The sequence below is a fragment of the Rhinopithecus roxellana genome, chromosome 13, assembly GCF_007565055.1.
Source record: "Rhinopithecus roxellana isolate Shanxi Qingling chromosome 13, ASM756505v1, whole genome shotgun sequence".
NCBI classification, from domain to species: domain Eukaryota; kingdom Metazoa; phylum Chordata; class Mammalia; order Primates; family Cercopithecidae; genus Rhinopithecus; species Rhinopithecus roxellana.
In genome coordinates, this window is record NC_044561.1 from 9,421,630 (window position 1) to 9,442,298 (window position 20,669).

Below are 20,669 nucleotides of genomic sequence, written 5' to 3' on the forward strand. Positions count from 1 at the left end.
AAAACCCTGCCCATGCCAGTGCCCAGGCACAGCCTGGCAGACTCCTGGGCCTGGTCGTGGGGTTGCAGAGACTGGGGGTGCCAGAGGTGCTGATGGTGGAGCTCCAGGCACAGGGCAGAGACTGCACAAAATCTTGACACCAGGCTGTCCACAGAGAGGCCTCTGCTGGGGCTGCCAACGGTCTCCTGGGCCCAGAAGGCTGCAGAGGTAGCCCTGGGCAAACAGTACCCCACCCCTGCAGGGCTGCCTTGCCTGAGCTGCCCCCAGCTCTGGGGCAAGGCTACTGGCCCTAGAGCTCAGGTGAGCAAAGGGGCAAACTGCAGGTGGAGGTGTGGGCAGCCACTTGGGGTGGCCTCAGCATCTATGGGCACAGGCACAGGGTCTCTCAGAAGAGACAGTGCATGTGGGATGATCCTGAGGAGGGTACGGGTCAGACAGAACCACCGCATCCTGACTCTGCCCTGTGCTTGATGGTAGGGGTCTGAGCTCCCGCCTTGGGCCGCAGCACAGGCACAGAGAAGCTGGTGGTGGAGCTGGGGCCTTGGCTGCTAGGCGCGTCCTCCCCCCTTCTTCTCCCTGCTTCTCCTTCCCCCAGGCTTTTGGAGCCCCGGCCGCCCCCACGACCATCTGGCTCCACCAGCAACGCTCCCCCACACCCTCCCCCACGCCACTGTTTTTCTCCCTCTCCCCCTCCCCAGCCACTGCCCTGGTGGGGAGGGGCCCTTTCCTGGGAAGGCTTCCTGGCCACGTGGCCCTTCCCTTTTGTTTCTGAGTCCTCTTCTGCCCAGGCCGTGGGAAAGTGTGCCTGTGCATATTTCTGCCTGTGCGTATTTTTGCCTGGATGCATGTGCTGCTCTCGAGTCCATGGTGTGTGCCTGTGTGTGGATGTGTTCCCTGCCCTGCTGTGTGTGCATGCGTGTATGCATACATGGGTGTAGGGACATGCAGACCCACGAGGGCTTGTGTTTGGGGTGTGGGTATGGTGTAAGTGGGGGTGCCCCGGGCACATGCATGTGGGGTCTAGTGTGACCACCGGCAGTGGTGTAAGGGTGCATGAAGCCCCCACTGGGCCTTGAGGCCAAGCCTGACCCGCCCAACTGTCCTTAAGGGCCTTCCTCTCCTGTCACCTGCCAGGGGTAGGAACAGGGTCCCTCATCCTCCGCCTCCTCCTGGGGGCTGCCCGGGCAGGCTGACTAGGGTGGAGGGCCCCAGAGCAAATGTCCCCGCAGGGGCTGCTATCTCCAGACCCATGGACCTGGCGTGTGCTCCATCAGCCAGGCTCAGTGACGTCAGCCACCAAGCACGCTCCATCTGTGCGGCTGGGGGGGCAGGGGCACCTGATGTTGGAGCTGTCCCAGGCTGTCCCACCCGTGGTGCCAGGCAACTCCCCTTCTTCTGGGGCCTTGTGATGGGGGAGAGGCTGCCCGTCCAGCGCCCACCCCTGCTTCTCATCGCCCACAGCACCCTAGCCCGAGAGGCCACAGCTTAAGAAAAGAGCTCTTTATTCCACGTCGTCCGATATTTTTACACAAGTAAAATAAAATGCATATCTCTATATACCGCGATCTGGGTGGGAGGCGGCGTTCTGGAACAAACGCTGCCGCCAAACCCTGTAAACATGATGGGGTGGAGATGGGGGTGGTGGGCGGGAGGCGTCCGTCAGGGAGGGCCTGGCCTGGCCTGCCCCACGGGTCGGCTGCCCGGCTGGCTGGCGGCGTGGAGAGAGACCCCGTATGTACAAACACCTGGCTGCTGAGTACGCTCTCGTGTCCGCTGGGGGTCAGCAGGGCCCCAGCACTGTCCAGAGCACCAGTGCCAGGCCCAAGGGGGCGAGGCTGCAGGCGAGGCTGGGCAGGGCACCTGAGCCCTCTGAGTCACCAGTCCCGCCACCCCCGGTGCCTGCCTGGCCCAGACGGCAGTGGCTGCGGGTGCGGTTCTTGCGGGAACAGCCTGGCCTCCGGCGAGGGCCTGAGGTTGGGAACCCTGGTGGCTCAGAGCCCTCGGGCCGCACTGCGTTGAGCGGGGGCTCAGCAGAGCCAGGCAGAGTCCCAAAGGGGGAGTCGTTGATGTGCCGTGGGCCAGAGCCGTTGCCTGGGGGGCTGTCACCAGGCGGCACGCGTCCCTTCAGTGCATTGCCTGCCGAAGCCGGTCTCCCAGGCTCCAGCACCGAGGCCTTGTCGGCGGCGTCTGGTTGGCAGCACTTGGGAAGCCCCAGCAGCTCCTCGTCGGTGGCCCTGCCAGTCCAGATGGGATGGTAAGGGCCGATGGCCACAGCGCAGCCCTGCAGGTCATTGGCAGCTAGGCGTTTCAGGTCACGACCAGCCAGGTGATGTGGGAGGCTGCAGGGCACCTCGGAGGAGGAGCCGCGGAACTTCTGCAGCCAGGCCCAGAGCGGGCGTGCCCGGCAGTCACACACCCAGGGGTTGTCGTTGAGCCTCAGGTACTGCAGGGCACGCAGGGGCGCCAGGGCCTCGGTGGGCAGCGCTGATAGATTGTTGGCAAACAGATAGAGTGTCATGAGGCGGCCAAGGTCACGAAAGGCATGCGGATGCACGTGGGCCACGCGGTTCTGGTGCAGCAGGAGACGGTCGAGGCTGTACAGGCCGCGGAAGGCGCGCTCGGGCACGCTGGAGATGCGGTTGCCGTGCAGGAAGAGGTGTGTGAGGTTGCCCAGGTCGCGGAAGGTGTCATCAGGCAGCGCCTGCAGCGCGTTGTCCTGCAGGTAGAGGTACTGCAGGGCAGCCAGGCCACGGAACAGGCCCGGACCCAGCTCCTGCAGGCCGCAGCGGTCCAGGTGCAGCGTGTGCAGGCGGCCCAGGCCGTGGAAGGTGGCAGGGTCCACAGACCGGAGCTGTGCATTGTCGCTGAGGTCCAGCTGCTCCAGGAGGGCCAGGCCAGTGAAGGCGGCCGCGTCAATTCGGGCCAGCACATTCGAGTGCAGCCACAGGATGGTGAGGTTGCGGCAGGCGCGGAAGCTGGCAGCTGGCACATGTGAGATGCGGTTGCCATGCAGGAAGATGCGCTGGCTGGAGGCAGGGATGCCCGCGGGCACAGCCTGAAGGCCCTGCTGGGGGCAGCTTGTTGTCACCTTGGGCTCATTGTAGCATACACAGGCGCCTGGGCACGGGGCTGCCACCCGCCAGGCCTGCAGCCAGAGCACCCATGCCAGCAGCCGGCTCCCTGCGGGCAGAAGACAGAGTGGTTAGCAGGCAGGGCAGGGGTACTGGAGAAGTTGGAGGTTTTGCTAGAGCCAGGTGGGCCCTGGGGATTGGGTCTCAGGAAGGCCTGGGGCTAGGTCCAAGATGTGGCCACCACCCTGGTAATCGCGGTGTTGGGATCCCTGCTTCACAGGCTTCATGGACAACGCTGGGCTAGAACATGCCTTGGAGTCACACACTCCACCCTGGAAGCCACATCTGCAGACTCCCCATACCACACATCTGGTGCCCACACACCCGGGAGCAGCCCACTGGGTCACCAGGGGCACTCACTTGAAGGCCTCCTGGAATGGGCACTGGCAACTGCAGGCACCTCCTCAGGACTCCGGTGAACACAGAGCCCGCACTGCACGAGTCTCCGGGGCTCCCATGGGGGGTTCCACCCACAGGGCCTAGGAAACACTGCAGCGGGGCTGGGGTCCCTCTGGGTACCTCTGCTATCTCAGAAACAAGCTCCTGGATGCCCAAGGGTGGAGGTGGAGGGCGAGTGTGTCCAGGGCTCGGGAGGAGGAGTCACGTCCCACAACCACCCAGGCAGGCTGCTCCCTCCTCCACACATCCTCCTTTCAAGCACTTCCTGACTTGGCAGGAACCCCTCCTGAAGCCTCCGCCCCCTGGCCTCATTCTCTGCTCCATCTCCTCCCTGGGAGGAGTTCACTCCTCCCCAGCCAACCCCTGCAGTGCCAGCTGCCTGCACCCCTCCCACCCAGATGCCATCAGCAAGGACAGCCTCCCAGTGGGTTCTCCCTCAGCCCCAGGGGCCTGTAACCCCTCCTCCATTACAGGGCCAAATACACCCGGGGCTTCACCAAGGCCCTGCATGGGCAGTAGTACCTGCTGGGGTGCCACATCCAGAGCTGGTCTCACCAGTGGGGTCACCCACTCCGGAGTAAGCTTTCCTGCCTCTCATTCCACCATTGAGCCCCCACCCCTTTCCAATGCTGAAAATTCTTTCCGCCTTCAGGAGTGAGTCTATTAAAATGTGAATCCCCCTGGGAGGGTTATAGCTTATCAGCCAACACTTGAGTTATCAGCTAACACCTGCATTGACAGCTAACACCTTCCTCAGCAGCTGGCTAAGAGCAGGATTCTGCAGACAGGAGGCCAGCTAAGTGCTGGGGTTGGAGCCAGGCAGGAGGAATGAGTGGACCACAGGCCAGCTTCCCCAGCCCAGAACTGTGACCCTGGGGCCCTCCCACCCGCATGGGGCCCCTGCCCCACTGGGTCCTGTCTACTTGGGCAGACAGTGCAGATGCCCCAAACACAGAGCCCAGCAAGCCCAGAACGCGCAGTGATCGCTGGGCATGTGCGTCCTCCCAGACTCAGGTTCACAGGTCCTGAGACCCCTTTCCCCACAGCCTGGGGGCCTCCTCTGCCACACTCCCAGCCCCAGGGCCATTTGTTGGCTACCAGGGAAATGGCAGCCCAGGGATGGGAGTCCAGAGGCCCCTCCCTAGGTGGGCTGGGCGAGGAAAGCACCTGGCCTTGGGTTCTCTTTAAACTGCAGACACCCTCTCTGCTCTCTTCCTATACACTCTTCCTAGGAAAGTGGGGCCTGACCATGCTAGCTCCCCATTGCTGTCTCACCTGCTGTCACCAGAGAGAAAACTGTGCTATGTAAATGGCACTTCCTGTCCTGGGGCCAGGTGGGGTGGAGGCCCCAGGTGCTCTGGGGGCAGGGTCAGGACTCACATTACGGACCACACCACACCACCGACTGTGGGAGTCACCAACTGAGCCTTGTCACCAACCATACGGTGTCGCTGCACCCACCAAGACTAGCCACCCATGGTGGCCACGCCTGCCACACCACCACTGAGCCACGCCACCATCCCACCACCGTCCTGTGGCTCTAGGCCTGAAGCGGTGGGCTGTGAGTCTGGCTGTGGTTGGGGCTCAGCTCACTCCCCCTGAACTGAGCCCTGTGCTCAGGGATCTCCTCCCTCCCGAAGCTGCTGTGTCCACTCTAAACATGGCCCCAGTGAGGAGCCAGAACTGAGCCACACAGTGGTGCGGGGTCAGGGGAGACAAGGGAGGACATGGGGGAGTGGCCAAGTGGCGCTCAGTTCTGCCAGGAAGTGGGTATTGGGCGCAAAGACACGGCTCGGTTCCTGCCGAGACAACTGCTTTTCGTAAACCAACTTCTGAGAGTCGGGTGAGGTGGGCTCTCTCCTCGCTGCAGCCACGGTAATTGGCTCCAGCCCGGCCCCCCTTGGGGCCTGCCCGCTGGTCTCCATGGCAACCCCTCTGCTGAGCGAGCAGGAGGGGGCATCTTTTTATGAGATACTCAAACCCAACTTTGTAGCATGGGTTTGTCTTCACAGCTGGGGCCCTGGAGTGAGGGAGACCCAGCCAGGTGGTGGGAGGGCATCCTCTGACCCCACCCCAGGGGGCCAGACCTGTGACTCACCGGCCTCCTCCCTGTCCCCATGGTGGACTGCAGCCCCTTACAACCCCAAAAGACCTCCCTGGCCCGTGGCCCCTGACCTGTTCCCTGGGCTCTGCAGCCTCAAGGCCACAAGGTCTCTCTGGCCCTCTATCTGTCTTTCTCTCTCTTCTATCTGCCCGGCCAACTCTAACAGGATACTCTACTGTCCTTCTAGAGACAGCCTGGCCTCCCTGCCTGCCATCACCCCACTTACCACTCTCACCCAGTCTCACCCTGGTCCCAGTTCTCACAGATCATCCAGTGTGAGCTCTGTCCTTCCTGCCCCCTGTATATGGGGTGAGCAACCAGCCCTGCCATGGCCCCAGCTCTCACAAAGAAACCATGGAGAGTGTGCCTGTCCACCGTCCCCACCCAGGACAGCCCTGCGGCCACCTGAGCCTGTGAGGGCCCCAGCAGGCTCTCCTCCGTCTCCAAGCTGCACACAAACTGGCACATCTGTGCCTCTCCCAACCTCCCAGGCCAATTTGCATCTCTTCTTTCCTCCAGGGTCTCCTCCTGGGACTCCCCCGGAGGATGGCCCTACTGGCTGTCAGGGCTGGGTTATAGCTGGGAGCTCCTGTCTTAGCCCAGGCCTGGCTCCGGAGCCACGGTCTGGGGAGGGCTGGCTCTCCTGCCTGGAAGGCTCTGAGCTTTCCCAGGGGGGGACAATGACCGGATACTGACCCAGGGCCTCTCCCTGCAGCAGCCAGACTGGGCAGGGCAGGACCCAGGATTACCAGGCTGAGGGCCTAGGAGGCTGGGCAGCAAACAGTCCAGGACACATCCCCCTGACGGGAGCAACAGGCGGCCCAGGTGGGCACCTGCACCATCAGCTCCGCTGAGTGGAGGGCTGTTCATGTTCACCACAGGAGGGAGTGAGGAGGGAGGGGGAGGGGAGAGGAAGTGGGAGGAGGCAGAGGGAGGTGGGTGAGGAGGGCAGGAGCAGAGGTGAGGGGTGGAGAAAGGGGATGGGGAGGTGGCGGTGGGAGGTTCTAGGGATGCGCCCAGCTGGCAGGCAGGCAGGCGGCTGCTGAGGTCAGCAGCTCACCCCAGCAGCCCAGGTAGCTAAGCCGAGCCGAGTAGGGATGGCCTTCTTCATGTCGTCCCTGGCCCCAACTGTTCCTGGGGCCCCGCCCACCTCCGTGCCCTGCCAAGCCTGGGTTGAGGTCCCACAGGGATGCCTCTGCCTCTGCCCAGCGAGGCCAGGAGGCAGCGCAGGGCAGGCAGCTGTGGAGGCCCCAAGCACCAGCTTTCATCGCACATAGCTCGGCGCCCTCAGGCCCCGATGCCGCCCCTGGGCTGTGATCACCGGAGGGTCCCATCACCTGCTATAAAAAGATGTGAGTCAGCAATACATTTACAGATTAGGAAACTAGGCAGTGAGTGGTTAAGCCCTGCCCTGCCCCACCCCAGACTACCCAGGCGGAGAGGTGGCCAAGGGAGACAGTCACAGTGCTGCCCAGAGGGACCACGAGGCGTGTCCTGCCCAAGCATGAAGGCTGGTGGCCTGGCTAGTAATGGGGGAGGGTACGGAGGGGCTGGGCTGCAGGCCACGTGCAGAGGGGCAGGCAGCGTGCTCCTGTGCCAAGGGTGGCTGGGAGGGGAATCTCCAGGGAGGTTCTGAGCTGCTGCTTCCCAGGGCTGGGGTAAGAGGCTGCAGAGGGCTGGGGCTGGGGGTGGGGCCAGCTGTAGCACAGCCGGGACAGCAGTGAGCTCAGGATCCTCTCAGACACTAGCCATGTCCCCGTGAGGCGGTCACGTCACAGACCACAGTTATGAGGCAGAACAAGAGGCCACAGCTCAGTGCACCAAGGCCAGAAATAGCTCTGGGCGGGGGTGGTGGGCCTGTGTCATCCCCACACCACAGAGGGTCAGGGCACCCCTCCCACGCCTGCTCCCCACTCCTGGCCCTCCACCACTGACTCACTCCCCCCGCCCCCCCACCCATCTGTCCCCCAGTCCTCGCTTGCTTCTCACATGCACACCCACCCGCCATCCATCCTCAGGCCCACAGACACGTGCAGGGGCAGCCAGAATTCCCACGGCGTTTCCTGTGCCCTTCCAGGGCTCCGGGTGCTGGGGCAGGAGGTTGGCAGCAGCTCCTGGTGGGGGCAGTCCGCCCTTGAGGGGTCCTGAATCTCCTAAGGAAGTGGGTACCAGCCCCTGTTGCCCTGGCCCTGGCCCCTGCTCCTTGTTAATCTTGGCTGCGGTGGCGGGGTAGGCAGTTGAGGTCAATACCAGGCAAGGACACCTGCCATGGTGAGAGGGCACTGGGCCCAGACTGAAGCAGCTCCAGGCCTAGCTAGCTACATGCTGTGGAGGAAACTGAGGCCCAGTGTGGGAGCCTTCGGGACTGGCCTCCTGAGTGTGCCTGGTGCTCCCTCAGCCCTTTTGGCTCCACGCCTTGCCCTGGCCAGCAGGGCTTGTCCCTGCCCTGTTATGCTGGGCTCACCAGAGACAACGAGATGTGGGTGGGTCCAGGGCCAGCAGCCAGGCCATGGGCTGGGCCCTTCAGTCCAGCAAATTCTCTTGGAGGGGGTGTCAAGTTTATTGACCCATTTTACAGATGAGGAACATGAGAACTGGTGTGGGTATAATCAATAGCAAACACCATCAAAGGTCAAATCCAGTCATATGCTACTTACAAGAAACGTGCCTGAAAGTACATAAAATCTTATAATTAAATATATTGTCAGACAAATAATAACAAGTAAAGCAGGAGAAGCCACAGCCCCGGGGGCTAGCAGGCCTCCCAGCCTCATGGCCCCAGGGGTGTTGAAAGGTCTTGCTGGGCAGTAAAGGCTCAGCCACCCCAGCTTCTAACCTGAGCCCCACAGTCCTGTTTCCAGCCAGTAGGGCACCCTGAGAGGGTACACCTTTCAAGTCAAAGACCCTGAAGCTAGCAGAGGATGGCCTGGCCCAGGTGAGAGCTGGCAGCACTGGATGGCACCCTCACCCCAAGGACACATCAATGTGGGCCACAACGTGCAAGATCATCTACTCCCTTGGCCCTCCCTCTGTCCCTTGGCAAGGTGTAAAGTGGCCCCTGTCGCAGGTGCTGTGCGGAGTGCTGCCCACACAAGACCAGGCCGAGGAGCCAGGTTCCAGGCACTCACGGTCCAGGGCCAGCTGACCACGGGTGGCCACCCTGCTGCACGACAGGTACCCTACGGGAGGGTTAGGAGACACAGAGGCCTGAGCTGGCCCCAGGCAGCATGAGGATGTTGGCAGGAGCCCAGGAGCCCACTGCCAGCCAAAGGGTCTTGGCAGAGCTCCTAGTGGGCAGGATCCTTGGCCTGGCACCTAGGCCTCAAGGATTCATGTTTGGTCAATGCTGGGCTGCCTGTGTGGAGGGCTCCAGAACCTTGCCCCATCCAGCCCACACACCCCTCACTGGAGGTGCACCCTCCTCGGCTCCCACCCCAGTGAGCCCCACACTGGGGGTCCCTGGGGGCTCTGCCCAGTGGAGGCCTCACCCAGCCCAGGGCACAGCCAGTATTCCCTTGCCCCACAGGAGGCTAGAGCCCACCCTGCTCCTCCACGCTCTATCAGGAGCCAACAAACACCCGCTGCCTAATTATCTGGAGAATTCTGTCTCCACCAAGGGCTCATCTTGGTCCCGCAGTTAATTCAATCCAGCAGCCACAGCGAGCTGAGTCCCCAGAGGATGCTAATGAGGAAGTGGCCGGTAGCTGGCATGCTCCCACCCTGGGGATGCACCCTGAGCCAGGCCTGGGCCCAGCATTGCCATACACCTGCCTCCCAGACCCATCTGCCTGCCTGACCCTGCCCAGTACCTGGTGCCTAGCCCTCCATTCCCATGGGCTAGCATCCAGACCTAAGCCCCAGCCCTCCCATACTCCCCCAGGGCCCTAAATCTGCTACATGCACAAGGCTGACCACTGCCTGTGAGCCCAGAGTGTTGGCCTTGACAGGGCAGGAGGAAGTACAAGAGCACATGCTCAGGGTGCACGAGCCAGGAGCACAGACTCAGTGCATGCAATGGGGACCCCTGGGGGTGTACACAATAGGCATGCATGCTGGAAACACACAATAAGAGCCCCCAGGCTGGTCAGGGCTCAGGCAGAGTCCACGGAGCAGTAGAGGGTTGCTGGGATGTGAGCCCCTCCCAGGAGCCAGGGCCCGGCTGGAGGGTCTGCACGCCACTGCAGTGAAGGAAGACGGGTGGGCACATCCCCATGCGTTCTCTCGCCCTCGGCACTTGTAAAACATGATCAACCAGGCAGGCGAGCGGCCTCTGCCCGAGCAGAATTTATTCTGCTGTGAAAAGACACGTGTGGGTCCTGAGGCTCTTGCCGGCTTGTTCTCAGCAGCCTCGGATCAGCTTCAGTCAGCAGGAGAGCAGCTGGACAGACTCCCATTGGAGCCATCCCAGGGACAGCCCAGCTCTTCACATTAGAAACTGAGCTGGGGGCAGCAGCTGGCCCATGGCACAGGAGCAGTGCCTGGTAAGACCACGGAGAAGCCCAGTCAGGCAGGGCCAGTGGGATCCAGCGCTCCCCAGGGGATGAGGTGTCCAAGAGGTGGCAGAGGATCCTCCTCAGCCTGGGACGCTCCCATTGGAATTCCTCCAGTTGAGTCCAGAGCTCTGTGTCCGGGGGCTGGAGTGGAACCCTTTTCAGAGCCAACGGGCCTTGGCCTCCTGTTCTACTGGCACCTGGCAAACTGGCCCAAGGGCTGGCTGCTGCTTCTGTAAAGGATGTGTTATTGGCGGCCAGCCACACCTATGTGTTCACGCATTGTCCATGGCTGCTTTCCCGCGACAACAGCAGAGCTGAGTTGTTATGACACACTGTGTGGCCCACAAAGCTGGAATTATTTAGTATCACACCATTCACATCAACAGTTTGCCAACCTGGTTTGTGAGCAAGCCGAGTGTGGGTGCTGCCACCTTCACCCTCACAATGGCCCCAGCAGTTCACTCAGACCCCTACCTAATGAAAAGGAAACCAAGGGTCAGAGAAGACCACGGTCCTGCTGAAGTCACATACCCAGGTGAAAAGAGCCTAGCAACTTCAGTGCAGGCTCAGCTCTGTGGAGACCTGGGCAAGGTCAACATCGCATGGAGGCCTAGGGTGAGGGGTTCTAGACAAGAAGGAGACTCAGAAATACCGAAATACTCCGCAGGTCAAAAGAAAAATATCATTTTTGTAAAGAGGCTGTCAGGAGGCTCACAGTCAAACGTGCATAAAATAGGACAACTTAACACAAATAAGTTGGGAGGGGTGGCTCACACAGCCTCCTGAGTAGCTGGGATTACACACACACACACACACACACACACACACAAAGAGAACAGAATGGTTGTAAGGAGAGGGGAACAGCAGAGGAAGTGCTGAATGACACAGTCCGACTTGGGAGGAAAGGACTCGGGTGGTACTTCAGAGGAGACAAATCCAGTGCAGGTAGTTTTGAGCAGGGCGGTGGTTTAATTGAGGTAGGGGTTCTCTGGGGACAGGGGCTCTCCATGCCAGTCCACCCACCCTGGAACCCTGCAAAGGCTGGGCCAAGGCCCCTCCCTGCACCTTGTATCAGGGACTCTGGCCAGGTCACACCAAGGTGGTTTATGAGCCATTAACATCAAGCTGCCTCCCTGGGTGGACAGGACCTGGAAAGAGGTGACTGGGGCAGATCCATGTCAATGTACTTCCCAGGACATGAGGATTCCAGACTCTGCTAAAGGGATCTTCACAGTTAAGAACAAAGAAATATTAAAGATGAGAACACTTGGTCCAGGAAACCAGAGAGGAAAGGGTGTGCAGTTCCTCCTTGCAAACAGGATGCCCTGGACCACCCTCCACGGCCTCAGGCCTGGTTGCTCCTGCAGACCCATGGCCAAGACTGTGAAGGAAAACTAGGCTGCGGAGGCATTTTCTGTCCTTGTTATCATCATTGTAAACATACTTATCATCACCATCACCATCCTATCATCATCACCATCCTCATTACCATCCTCACCACTACTATCACCACCATCATCATCACCATCATCACCATTATCACCATTACCATCCTCATCACTATCACCATCATCACTGTCACCACCACTATCATCACCATCCTCATCACCATCATCACCATCCTCATCACCATGATCACCATCACTATCATCATCACCATTCTCATCACCATAATCACCATCCTCAACACCATCATCACCATTACCATCATCACCATCACTATCATCACCATCCTCATCATCACCATCCTCAACACCATCATCACCATCACTATCACCATCACTATCATCATCACCATCCTCAACACCATCACCATCCTATCATCATCACCATCCTCATTACCATCCTCACCACCACTATCACCATCATCATCATCATCACCATCATCATTATCACCATTACCATCCTCATCACCATCCTCACCATCACTGTCACCACCACTATCATCATCACCATCCTCATCACCATCATCACCATCATCACCATCCTCAACACCATCATCACCATCACTATCATCACCATCCTCATCATCACCATCCTCAACACCATCATCACCATCACTATCATCATCACCATCCTCAACACCATTATCACCATTACCATCATCACCATCACTATCATCATCACCATCCTCATCCTCATCACCATCACCATCCTCAACACCATCACCATTACCATCATCACCATCACTATCATCATCACTATCATCACCATCCTCATCATCACTATCCTCAACACCATCATCACCATCACTATCACCATCATCACCATCACTATCACCATCACCATCATCACCATCCTCAACACCATCATCACCATCACTATCACCATCACTATCATCATCACCATCCTCATCACCACCATCACCATCACTATCACCATCATCACCATCACTATCACCATCAACATCACCACCATCCTCAACACCATCATCACCATCACTATCACCATCACTATCATCATCACCATCCTCATCACTATCACTACCCTCACCATCCTCACCACCATCATCACATCACGAGCATCACCATCCTCACCACCATCATCACATCACTAGCATCACCATCCTCATCACCATCATCACTATCACCATCAATATCACCATCACTATCATCATCACCATCCTCATCAACATCACCATCATCCTCATCACCACCATTACTATCATCATCACCATCGTCACCATCATCCTTATCCTCATCACCATCACTATAACCATCATCACCATCCTCATCCTCAGCATTCCCATCACCATCCTCATCATCACCATCAGCATCCTCATCACTATCATCACCATCACCATCCTCATCCTTGTCACCTCATCACCATCAACATCTCAATCACCATCATCAGCATCCTCATCACCATCATCACCATCATCCTTATCCTCATCACTATCATCACCATCATCAGCATCACCAACCTCATCCTCATCACCATCATCACCCTCCTCATCCTCATCACCATCATCACTATCATCACCATCCTCATCCTTGTCACCATCATCACCATCAGCATCCTCATCACCTACACACCCTCCTTATCCTTGTCACCATCACCACCATCCTCATCCTCATCACCATCCTCATCCTCATCACCAGCATCACCATCAGCATCCACATCCTTGTCACCATCATCATCTTCGTCATCATCACTATCATCACCACTATCATCACACCAGTTCTGTGTAAGGCCCTTAGATAGAGGGCAGACTGGGGCTGATCTCACACAAGGATAGGAAGCCCCAGGTGATCAGTGGGTCAGTACTGGGTGGACACCAGATATCCCTGGGCAGATGCCCTGGCCCAAGGATGGGAAGGGGAAGAGGACAAGGGAAAGGGAGTAAGGAATGAGGGTCCCTTGCCTCCCTGGGACAGCCCAAGGTGCAGTCTTTCCTCATTCTTGGAGGTTTCAGGACATTCCTGTGCTGCATCCTCCCATAGTACAGTGAGGGGGAGACTGTCAACGCCACTCCTCAGATGAGGCACTGACTGAGGCAAGTGCCTTGCTGGCCATCTTGCGAGGCCAGGAGACAGGGCACACAATCTGGGCTCCAAGATCCCTGCCCACCCCCATCCTCATCACCACTATCCTTATCACCATGATCATCCCCAGGTGATTTTGAGCAGGTAGTTTTGACCAGAGCGGTGGTTTAACTGAGGTAGGGGTTCTCTGGGGACAGGGCCTCTCCATGCCAGTCCACCCACCCTGGAACCCTGCAGAGGCTGGGTCAAGGCCCCTCCCTGCACCTTGTATCAGGGACTCTGGCCAGAGCAGACCCTGAGTCCCAGGGATGACACAGCAGGGAGGGGCAGCCACTCTGGGCTCCCTAGTTCCCCATAGCACCTCAACCTCAGCCCAGGAGGCCGCCTTCCCAGGGATGGCTGAGGGTGGGCCCTGGGGTCTTGCAGCACCCCCTCACAGAGTAGGCAGAGAAACAGCCAGCCCCCTCCAAATCTGTCCCCACACCAGTGATGTGAGGACAATGAGAGCACCCACCACCCCCACAGGACCCCAAAGAAACCCCACCCAGTCCCCCACCCAGCATCCTGCCTCCCCAGAGGTCTGCCAATCTGACCTGGGTCAGCCTCATCTCAGGTGAGGAGCCCAGGGAGGCAAGGTATAGCTCACAGTGTCCCAGAGCCACAAGGAACCCTCTGCTCCAGTGGTCTTGCAAGGCCACTCTGGCCTGACCTGGCAGTAGGCCTGCTTTATCGAGGAGATATGGCAGGCAGGAGCCTGGCTGCATCTGGGCTAGAGGAGGGGGCAGCAGCCAGGCTGTGCTACAAACCCACCTGGAGCCACTTCCTCGCTGCTTCTGCCCATCTCAGCCTCAGCAGAGAAAGGAGGCTCCAGGACAGGCCTGAGGCCTGGTGCAGCCTGACTCATCTCATGAGAGACCCGGCCTGTGCTCAGAGTCGAGTTGCTGTGGCTTCTCAGGCAACACTGATGGTCCCCCTCCCCTGCTCACCCACCATGTATTAGACACAGGGATCTGCATGACAGACACGTGTTCCTCCCCTCCAGAAACCCACTGAAATAAGGGTGATGCAGAGTGAGGAGTGGGGAGCACAATGGCAGGCTGCTTCCCTGGAGAAACACCCAGAGAAAGGGATCCAGGGGCACCCAGGACTGATGCGCAGAAGAAAAGCTCCATCTCAACAGAGCAGCCAACCAGCTTCCCTCATAGAAGTGACCAGAAAACTAGTGACCACCAGGCATCTGGAAAACACATCAATGCAGAAAAAGAGAGAGAACGATGCTAGAGGAAGCTGACAGTATGGGAAAAAGATAAAAATGAGGAGAAACATCTCATTTGTGTCTTCCTAGGCATAGACGGGGATTTAAAACAAGAACAGGGTGCTATGAGCAAGGAAGCATCAGACAAAAAGAAAGAGTGCCTGGAAATTAAAAATAGAATCACTAAAATTAAAAAAAAAATCAATACAAGTGTTAGAAAACAAGGTCAAAGAAATCTTCCAGAAAGAAAAACAAAGGAGAAAGAAACATGAATGAGGTTTGGGAGACAAATATAGGGGGGTTGAACATCTAAGGGGAGTTCCAGAAGAGAAAACAAAAAATGGAGAAAAGCTAGCAAAGAAATAATACAAGAAACCTTTCCAAAGCTGAGCACCCAGTCCTCCACTGGGCACTCACAGTGCGCTTTCAGGCCCCCAGCGGTCAAGAGAGGCCTGAAGCTCCAAGAGGAGAAGCTGGTCACAAAGATGCAACATGAAGCCGTGTGCAGCAGTGCACGCTGGTAATCCCAGCACTTTGGGAGACTGAGGTGGGAGGACTGCTTGAGGCCAGGAGTTTGAGACCAGCCTGCGCAACACAGTGAGACCCTGTCTCTACAAAAACTACAAAATTAGCCGGGTGTGGTGATGCATGCCTGTAATCCCAGCTACTTGGGAGGCTGAGGTGGAAGGATTGCTTGAGCCCAGAAGTTTGAGGCTGCAGTGAGCCATGATCATGCCACTGCACTCCAGCCTGAGTGACAGAGTGAGACTCTTTCTCCAAAAAAAAAAAAAAAAAAAAAAAAAAAAACACACACACACACACAAAAGAAGATGCACTGTGGTATTGGCCGTCTTCACAGCACAGTAGATGCCAGGAAACAACACTGCAACAGCTTCATAGCTCTGAGGGGAAACTAATTTCAACATGGAATTCTGGACTGAGACAATCCAGCTTGAACATACTGGTAAATACAGGAAGACTTCCGGAATGATTCTTCACTATATCTTCTTTACAGAGTTAGTCAGGCTTATGCTTCAGCCAAAATGAAGTGCAAACCCAGAAAGAGGAAAACGTGGGACCCAGGAAGCATTAACTGAAATCTCAACAGGCGGTGAAGGGAAGTTATGGGGCAGCAGGACAGGTGCTTGGGGTGAATCTTTACCCAGGGGAAAAATGAGACCCCCCCCCCAATAGAAGCCCTGATGTGGGGAAGAGTAAGCCCATGAGGGTGGCGAATGCAGAAAAAGCATCAACTGTAAGCCCCAAGAAAAACAAAGGCCATGAAAGAGAAGGAAGGTCATCCACCCCATGGCAGGATTGCGAACAACATTTATGTGACCTGGGTTGGGAAACACCGGCTGTGAATTTAACTGACGGCAGCGAGACAGCTGTGCCGGGGAGTGTGCTGGAGGAGACAGAACTGGATAGAAGCTGAGGAAATGTGGTGGCAACCACTGGCAAAGCCAGGGAACAGAGGCAACAGTGGCTGCCTCCCAGGAGGACGAGGAGCAGGGGCAGATTGAGCCCATTCTCCAGACCAGCCTCCGAGGCCGGGTGTAGGTGTTAACTCTGTGCAATATGTTGTTGACCGAATGTTATTGTTTTTAAAAACAACTGCATATTTGGCACTAAAATCTCAGAAAACAGAGATAAATAGAAAGAAAAAAAGAAAGTGTATCTTCCAGAAGGTGGAGACAAATGTGGGTTAGAAGCAGGTGTCTCCAAGGTGCAGGAGGAGAGAGGAACGGTGAGAGCTCAAGAACACCTGGACACACAGCCCGGGGCAGCTGGCAGCTGGCCACGGAGGATCCACATGCCGCTTTTCGGTCCCCTGCTCAGCTGAGAGTGGCTGAGGATGCATCTGGGTCTCCCAGGACACTATGGGCTCTTGGCCCCAGAGACTCCGCAATCCACATACCCAAAGGGGCAGCTTCTGGCCTAAAAGCCCAACTCTGTGCTTGGGCCTTCCCTGCAGGCCAGGCAGCTGCTCCCCTCGCCCAGCCTCAGAGTTCCTGCCTGCCCACCCAGCCCAGCCCTCACACTGTGATGAAGCCCCATCCCTGGATTCCCCTTACCCCTGCCTGCCCCTGTCCCTTCCTTGTCCCAGATCTGAGCCCCCCACTCCAGGCTGGGGCCCCTCAGGAGCAGAGGGTAGGGGTGTGCGGTCAACACCCGGCAGGGGTCACTTAGCATTGGGGTGGGTGCGCAGCCCCCGAGCCTCCTTCCTGACCTTGGCTGAGTGCACACGGGCTTCTCCCAGCTGCTGTGAGAGCCCCCAATGCGTCTCCGCAACCAAACCAATGCACGCACACAGCGGCGATGTGAATAAGTAATTGCTCTTTTATTAACAAGTGATAAATTATTCCTATATGATTGTGTGTGATAACTCTTCCGTATTTGAAATCAATTTGGGATGGAAACTGTTGTCGGCTTCTCACCCACGATGGGGGGAGGCCCAGGTGCCGCTGCCTCTTGGAAAACGAGGTCAGTGTATTTCAGCTACTTCCTGAGGCTGATGCGCCGCCCCACTGCGCAGGGCCAGGGGAAGGGGGTCAGCTGCCCTCCGGGAGGCCGGGCAGTCCAGCCTTATTTCCTCAGTATCTCTGTCTGGGACCCACCCTACCGAGCCCAGGGCACAGAGGGGTCCCCCAAGCCCAAGGCCACACTGGGCGTCACCACAGAGTCGTCAGGGGTTGGGGGGCCATGCACAGGCCATACTGCACTCACCCCCCCATGTAAGCCCCAAAGACTGGGCAGCCTGACCTTTCATCCCACAGAGGACACCCCAGCACCCAGCTGGTCTCCTGGCCTGCCCAGGCCACCCCACGGGTGGCTTCTCAAACCTGCAAAGGCGTAAGCCATTCTCCTAAGACTGTCCTATGATTTTACAACAGCCCTGCCCCCATCCCCTTTCCTTCCTCCCCCAGCCTCACAGAGTAGGGTCGGGGGACTCAGCCTGTTCAGGGCAGCCCCTGAGCCAGGCCTCAGCACCTCTTCTGTTAATGCATATTTAAAACCTTGCAACCCACCGGGCAGCCAGCCAGCCAGTGCCTCCCTCCCAGGCCAGGCGTGCAGGAAGCCATGCCCCGCCCGGCTCGCTCCTCCACCGGCTGCTTCTCCAACCCCCATCATGGCTGCAGCAGGCCTGGAGGCCCAGTCACCCCCAGGCCCAGTCACATGACCCTACTCAGGCACCACCTGTGCCTCTTGGCTGAGTTTCTCATCTGAGAAATGGGAGGGCTGGGTCTGGGTGAGGCACTTCTGTGGGCCCACTCCCAGGGTCTCCTTCACACCCCTCCACTTCCACCCACTGCCAGGGTGACCATTCCACTCCACACTTCGCTGGCCCACTTAGCAGACTTCTGTGTGGCTTGTTTCTGTCAGTTGAGGCACCCTGAGCTTCAGGCTCCACAGGGGCTGGTGACCCGCATACAGGAGGTGCTCCATAAATGTTTGTCATGTGAATGCACTAAACGCTCATCACTAAGGGCAAGTGGCAGGCTTTGTGCAGCTACAGAAACAGCATTCCCCAGGATGTTCAGCCCTGGGAGAGAGCCTTGGCCCATAGCCCATGAGGCAACGGATGTTCCTGGGGTGGGGGCGTGGCTTCAGTACCCCAGTGCCAAGGGCGCGGTCTCGAAGTAGCAACAGGGATAGCTTTACTTCGGTTACAGCTCAATGTCTGCGTCTCCCCCATATTCACGTGTTGAAGCCCTAATCCCCAGTGTGATGGTATTTGGAGGCAGGGCCTTTCAGAGGTGATTAGGGTTAGATAAGGTCACAAGGCTGGGGCCCTCACCATGGCATGAGTGGCCTGGAAGAGAAAGAGACCTCAGAGAGCGCATGCCCTCCTCTCTCTCCACCCTTCCATCCCCCACCACGTGAGGGCACAGTGAGGAAGTGGCTATCTGCAAGCCAGGAAGGGAACTCCCACCAGAACCAGCCCATGCTGGCACCCTGATCTCAGACTTCCAGCCTCCAGAACTGTCAGGAAATGCGCTTCTGTTTAGTACACCTTGTCTATCGTATTTTGTCATGGCAGCCTGATCAGACTACTACAACTTCCTTCTTAAAACTTTGGTGTATTTTTCCAGATTTTCTACAATGAACATGATCTTGTAAAATAAAATCAAGGGTGTTTTTCTTTTTCTTTCTTTTTTTCTTTTTTCAGATGGAGTCTCACTCTTCTTGCCCAAGCTGGAGTGCAATGGCACAATCTCGGCTCACTGCAACCTCTGCCTCCTGGGTTCAAGTGATTCTCCTGCCTCAGCCTCCAGAGTAGTTGGGATTGCAGGTGTGCGCCACCGTGCCCAGCTAATTTTTGCATTTTCAGTAGAGATGGGGTTTCACCGTGTTAGCCAGGATGGTCTCGATCTCCTGACCTTGTGATCCGCCCTCCTCGGCCTCCCAAAGTGCTGGGATTACAGGTGTGAGCCACCACGCCCGGCTAAGGGTGTTTTTCGTTTGTTCTGTTTGGTCTCATGCTGACACTGGGCCAGGTGGAAGGGTGGGTGAGTCTGTCTTGCAGGTGGCAGGAGCCCCCTTCATGAGCTCCCACACCCCAGGGTCCCTGCCCATCGTGATTGGCCCTACAGGGCAGTCCTGGAAACAGGTCAGGGCTCGGGGTCCTGGTTCTGCCTGGGGAGGTCTCAGGCAGGCCCCCCAACCTCTCAGAACTGGTTCCCTCAGTTGGAAATGGAGATAATAAGGCCCACCTCACGGCGGGGGGTGGAGGTGGCCCATGGCTTATGGTGGGTGCACAGGAAATGCCTGATCCACCCACCAAGAATGGGGCAGCCTGCACCTGGCCTCTCCCTGGAGGACCTTCTCACATCATCCCCGGGGGGACCGCCATCCTCATCCCACAGAGGAGAAAGCCCAGCTCCAAGGCCAAGTTGCAGCTAGGAAGTTCTCTGCTGGCACCCTACCTGGCTCTGACCTCAGGCCTGAAGCCAGCACCACCTGAGGCTCTGTTGCTCCAAGGCCATCGCCCCTACTGGCTTTTGCTCAAGGAGTTCCCCCTCCAGAATGCCCTGCTCTATTCCCAGACACACTCCCTCTGGGGGGCTCTTCTCCCCCAGCCCCAACCCTGCCACCCCTAAGGAGGCTGGCCCCTTCCCAATCCCTTCCTCATCTACCTTGCCAAGGTGTCCATCCTCAGACCCAATGGGGCCACCATGGGAGCCCAGCTGGGAGTAATAGCCCATAAGCTCCTGTCCATGGGGTACTCAGGCAGGGAGGGGCACCAGCTTGGCTGAGCATAAGTGACAGGCTAGGTGGGTCTCGACCTCACCCTGGGCCTGGGGTAGCCCCATGCAAGTGAGGATGACGAACACGGGGGACACCCCCAGGCAGAAAGTGAGCCACAGGGGGCTGTGCAGGACTGCAGCCCTTCCCTTGCCTCAATTCACTGGAGAGTAACCTGTTACTCCCCCGGCTCCCAGGGCCCTCATCACCTCGAGACCTGGAGGCAGTGATGGAGACTGTCCTGCAACATCAAGCTCCCTGTGATCTGGGGGCCAGGGGATCCTGAGTACCCTGCCTCCTGGAGCGCTCGGAGCGCTCTGCCTGCAGGGGACAGTAGCGGCACCTTCAGGTGGGGTGGTTGGGGTGGCTTCCTGGAGGAAGTGATACCTCAGCCGGGGGGGTTGGGGGTGGTCCTGACATATGCCAAGGCTGGGGGTCAAATGTGCACTCTCTCAGCCAGGAGGGTGGAGGCACTGGATCACTGTGGCCTCAGGTGTCCAAGTCACCTGCCCCTGGCGTCCCTGGCTATGACAAAGGCCCTAGTGGGCAGCTCGG

The 20,669-nt window shown here is 58.0% G+C and overlaps 1 protein-coding gene across 2 annotated transcripts; it reads right to left on the reverse strand.

Moving 5' to 3' along the window:
* Window positions 1–1,485: 1,485 nt before the first annotated feature.
* On the reverse strand, window positions 1,486–3,797 carry RTN4R (reticulon 4 receptor). 2 transcript variants are annotated; one of them, XM_010388460.2, is made up of 2 exons: window positions 3,492–3,797; window positions 1,486–3,180 (listed from the first exon to the last, which is right to left on the reverse strand). In XM_010388460.2, exon 2 carries the CDS (start codon window positions 2,516–2,518, stop codon window positions 1,781–1,783), a length of 738 nt encoding a protein of 245 aa, XP_010386762.2. In that variant the 5' UTR covers window positions 2,519–3,180; window positions 3,492–3,797; the 3' UTR covers window positions 1,486–1,780. The 2 variants fall into 2 exon arrangements, with proteins under 2 accessions (XP_010386762.2, XP_030771592.1); XM_030915732.1 differs by having other exon boundaries at window positions 3,651–3,776.
* Window positions 3,798–20,669: the final 16,872 nt, after the last annotated feature.

Excerpts from the sequence above, each read along its gene's own strand:
- RTN4R (XM_010388460.2), bottom strand. The coding sequence starts at position 2,518 with ATGACACTCTATCTGTTTGCCAACAATCTATCAGCGCTGCCCACCGAG.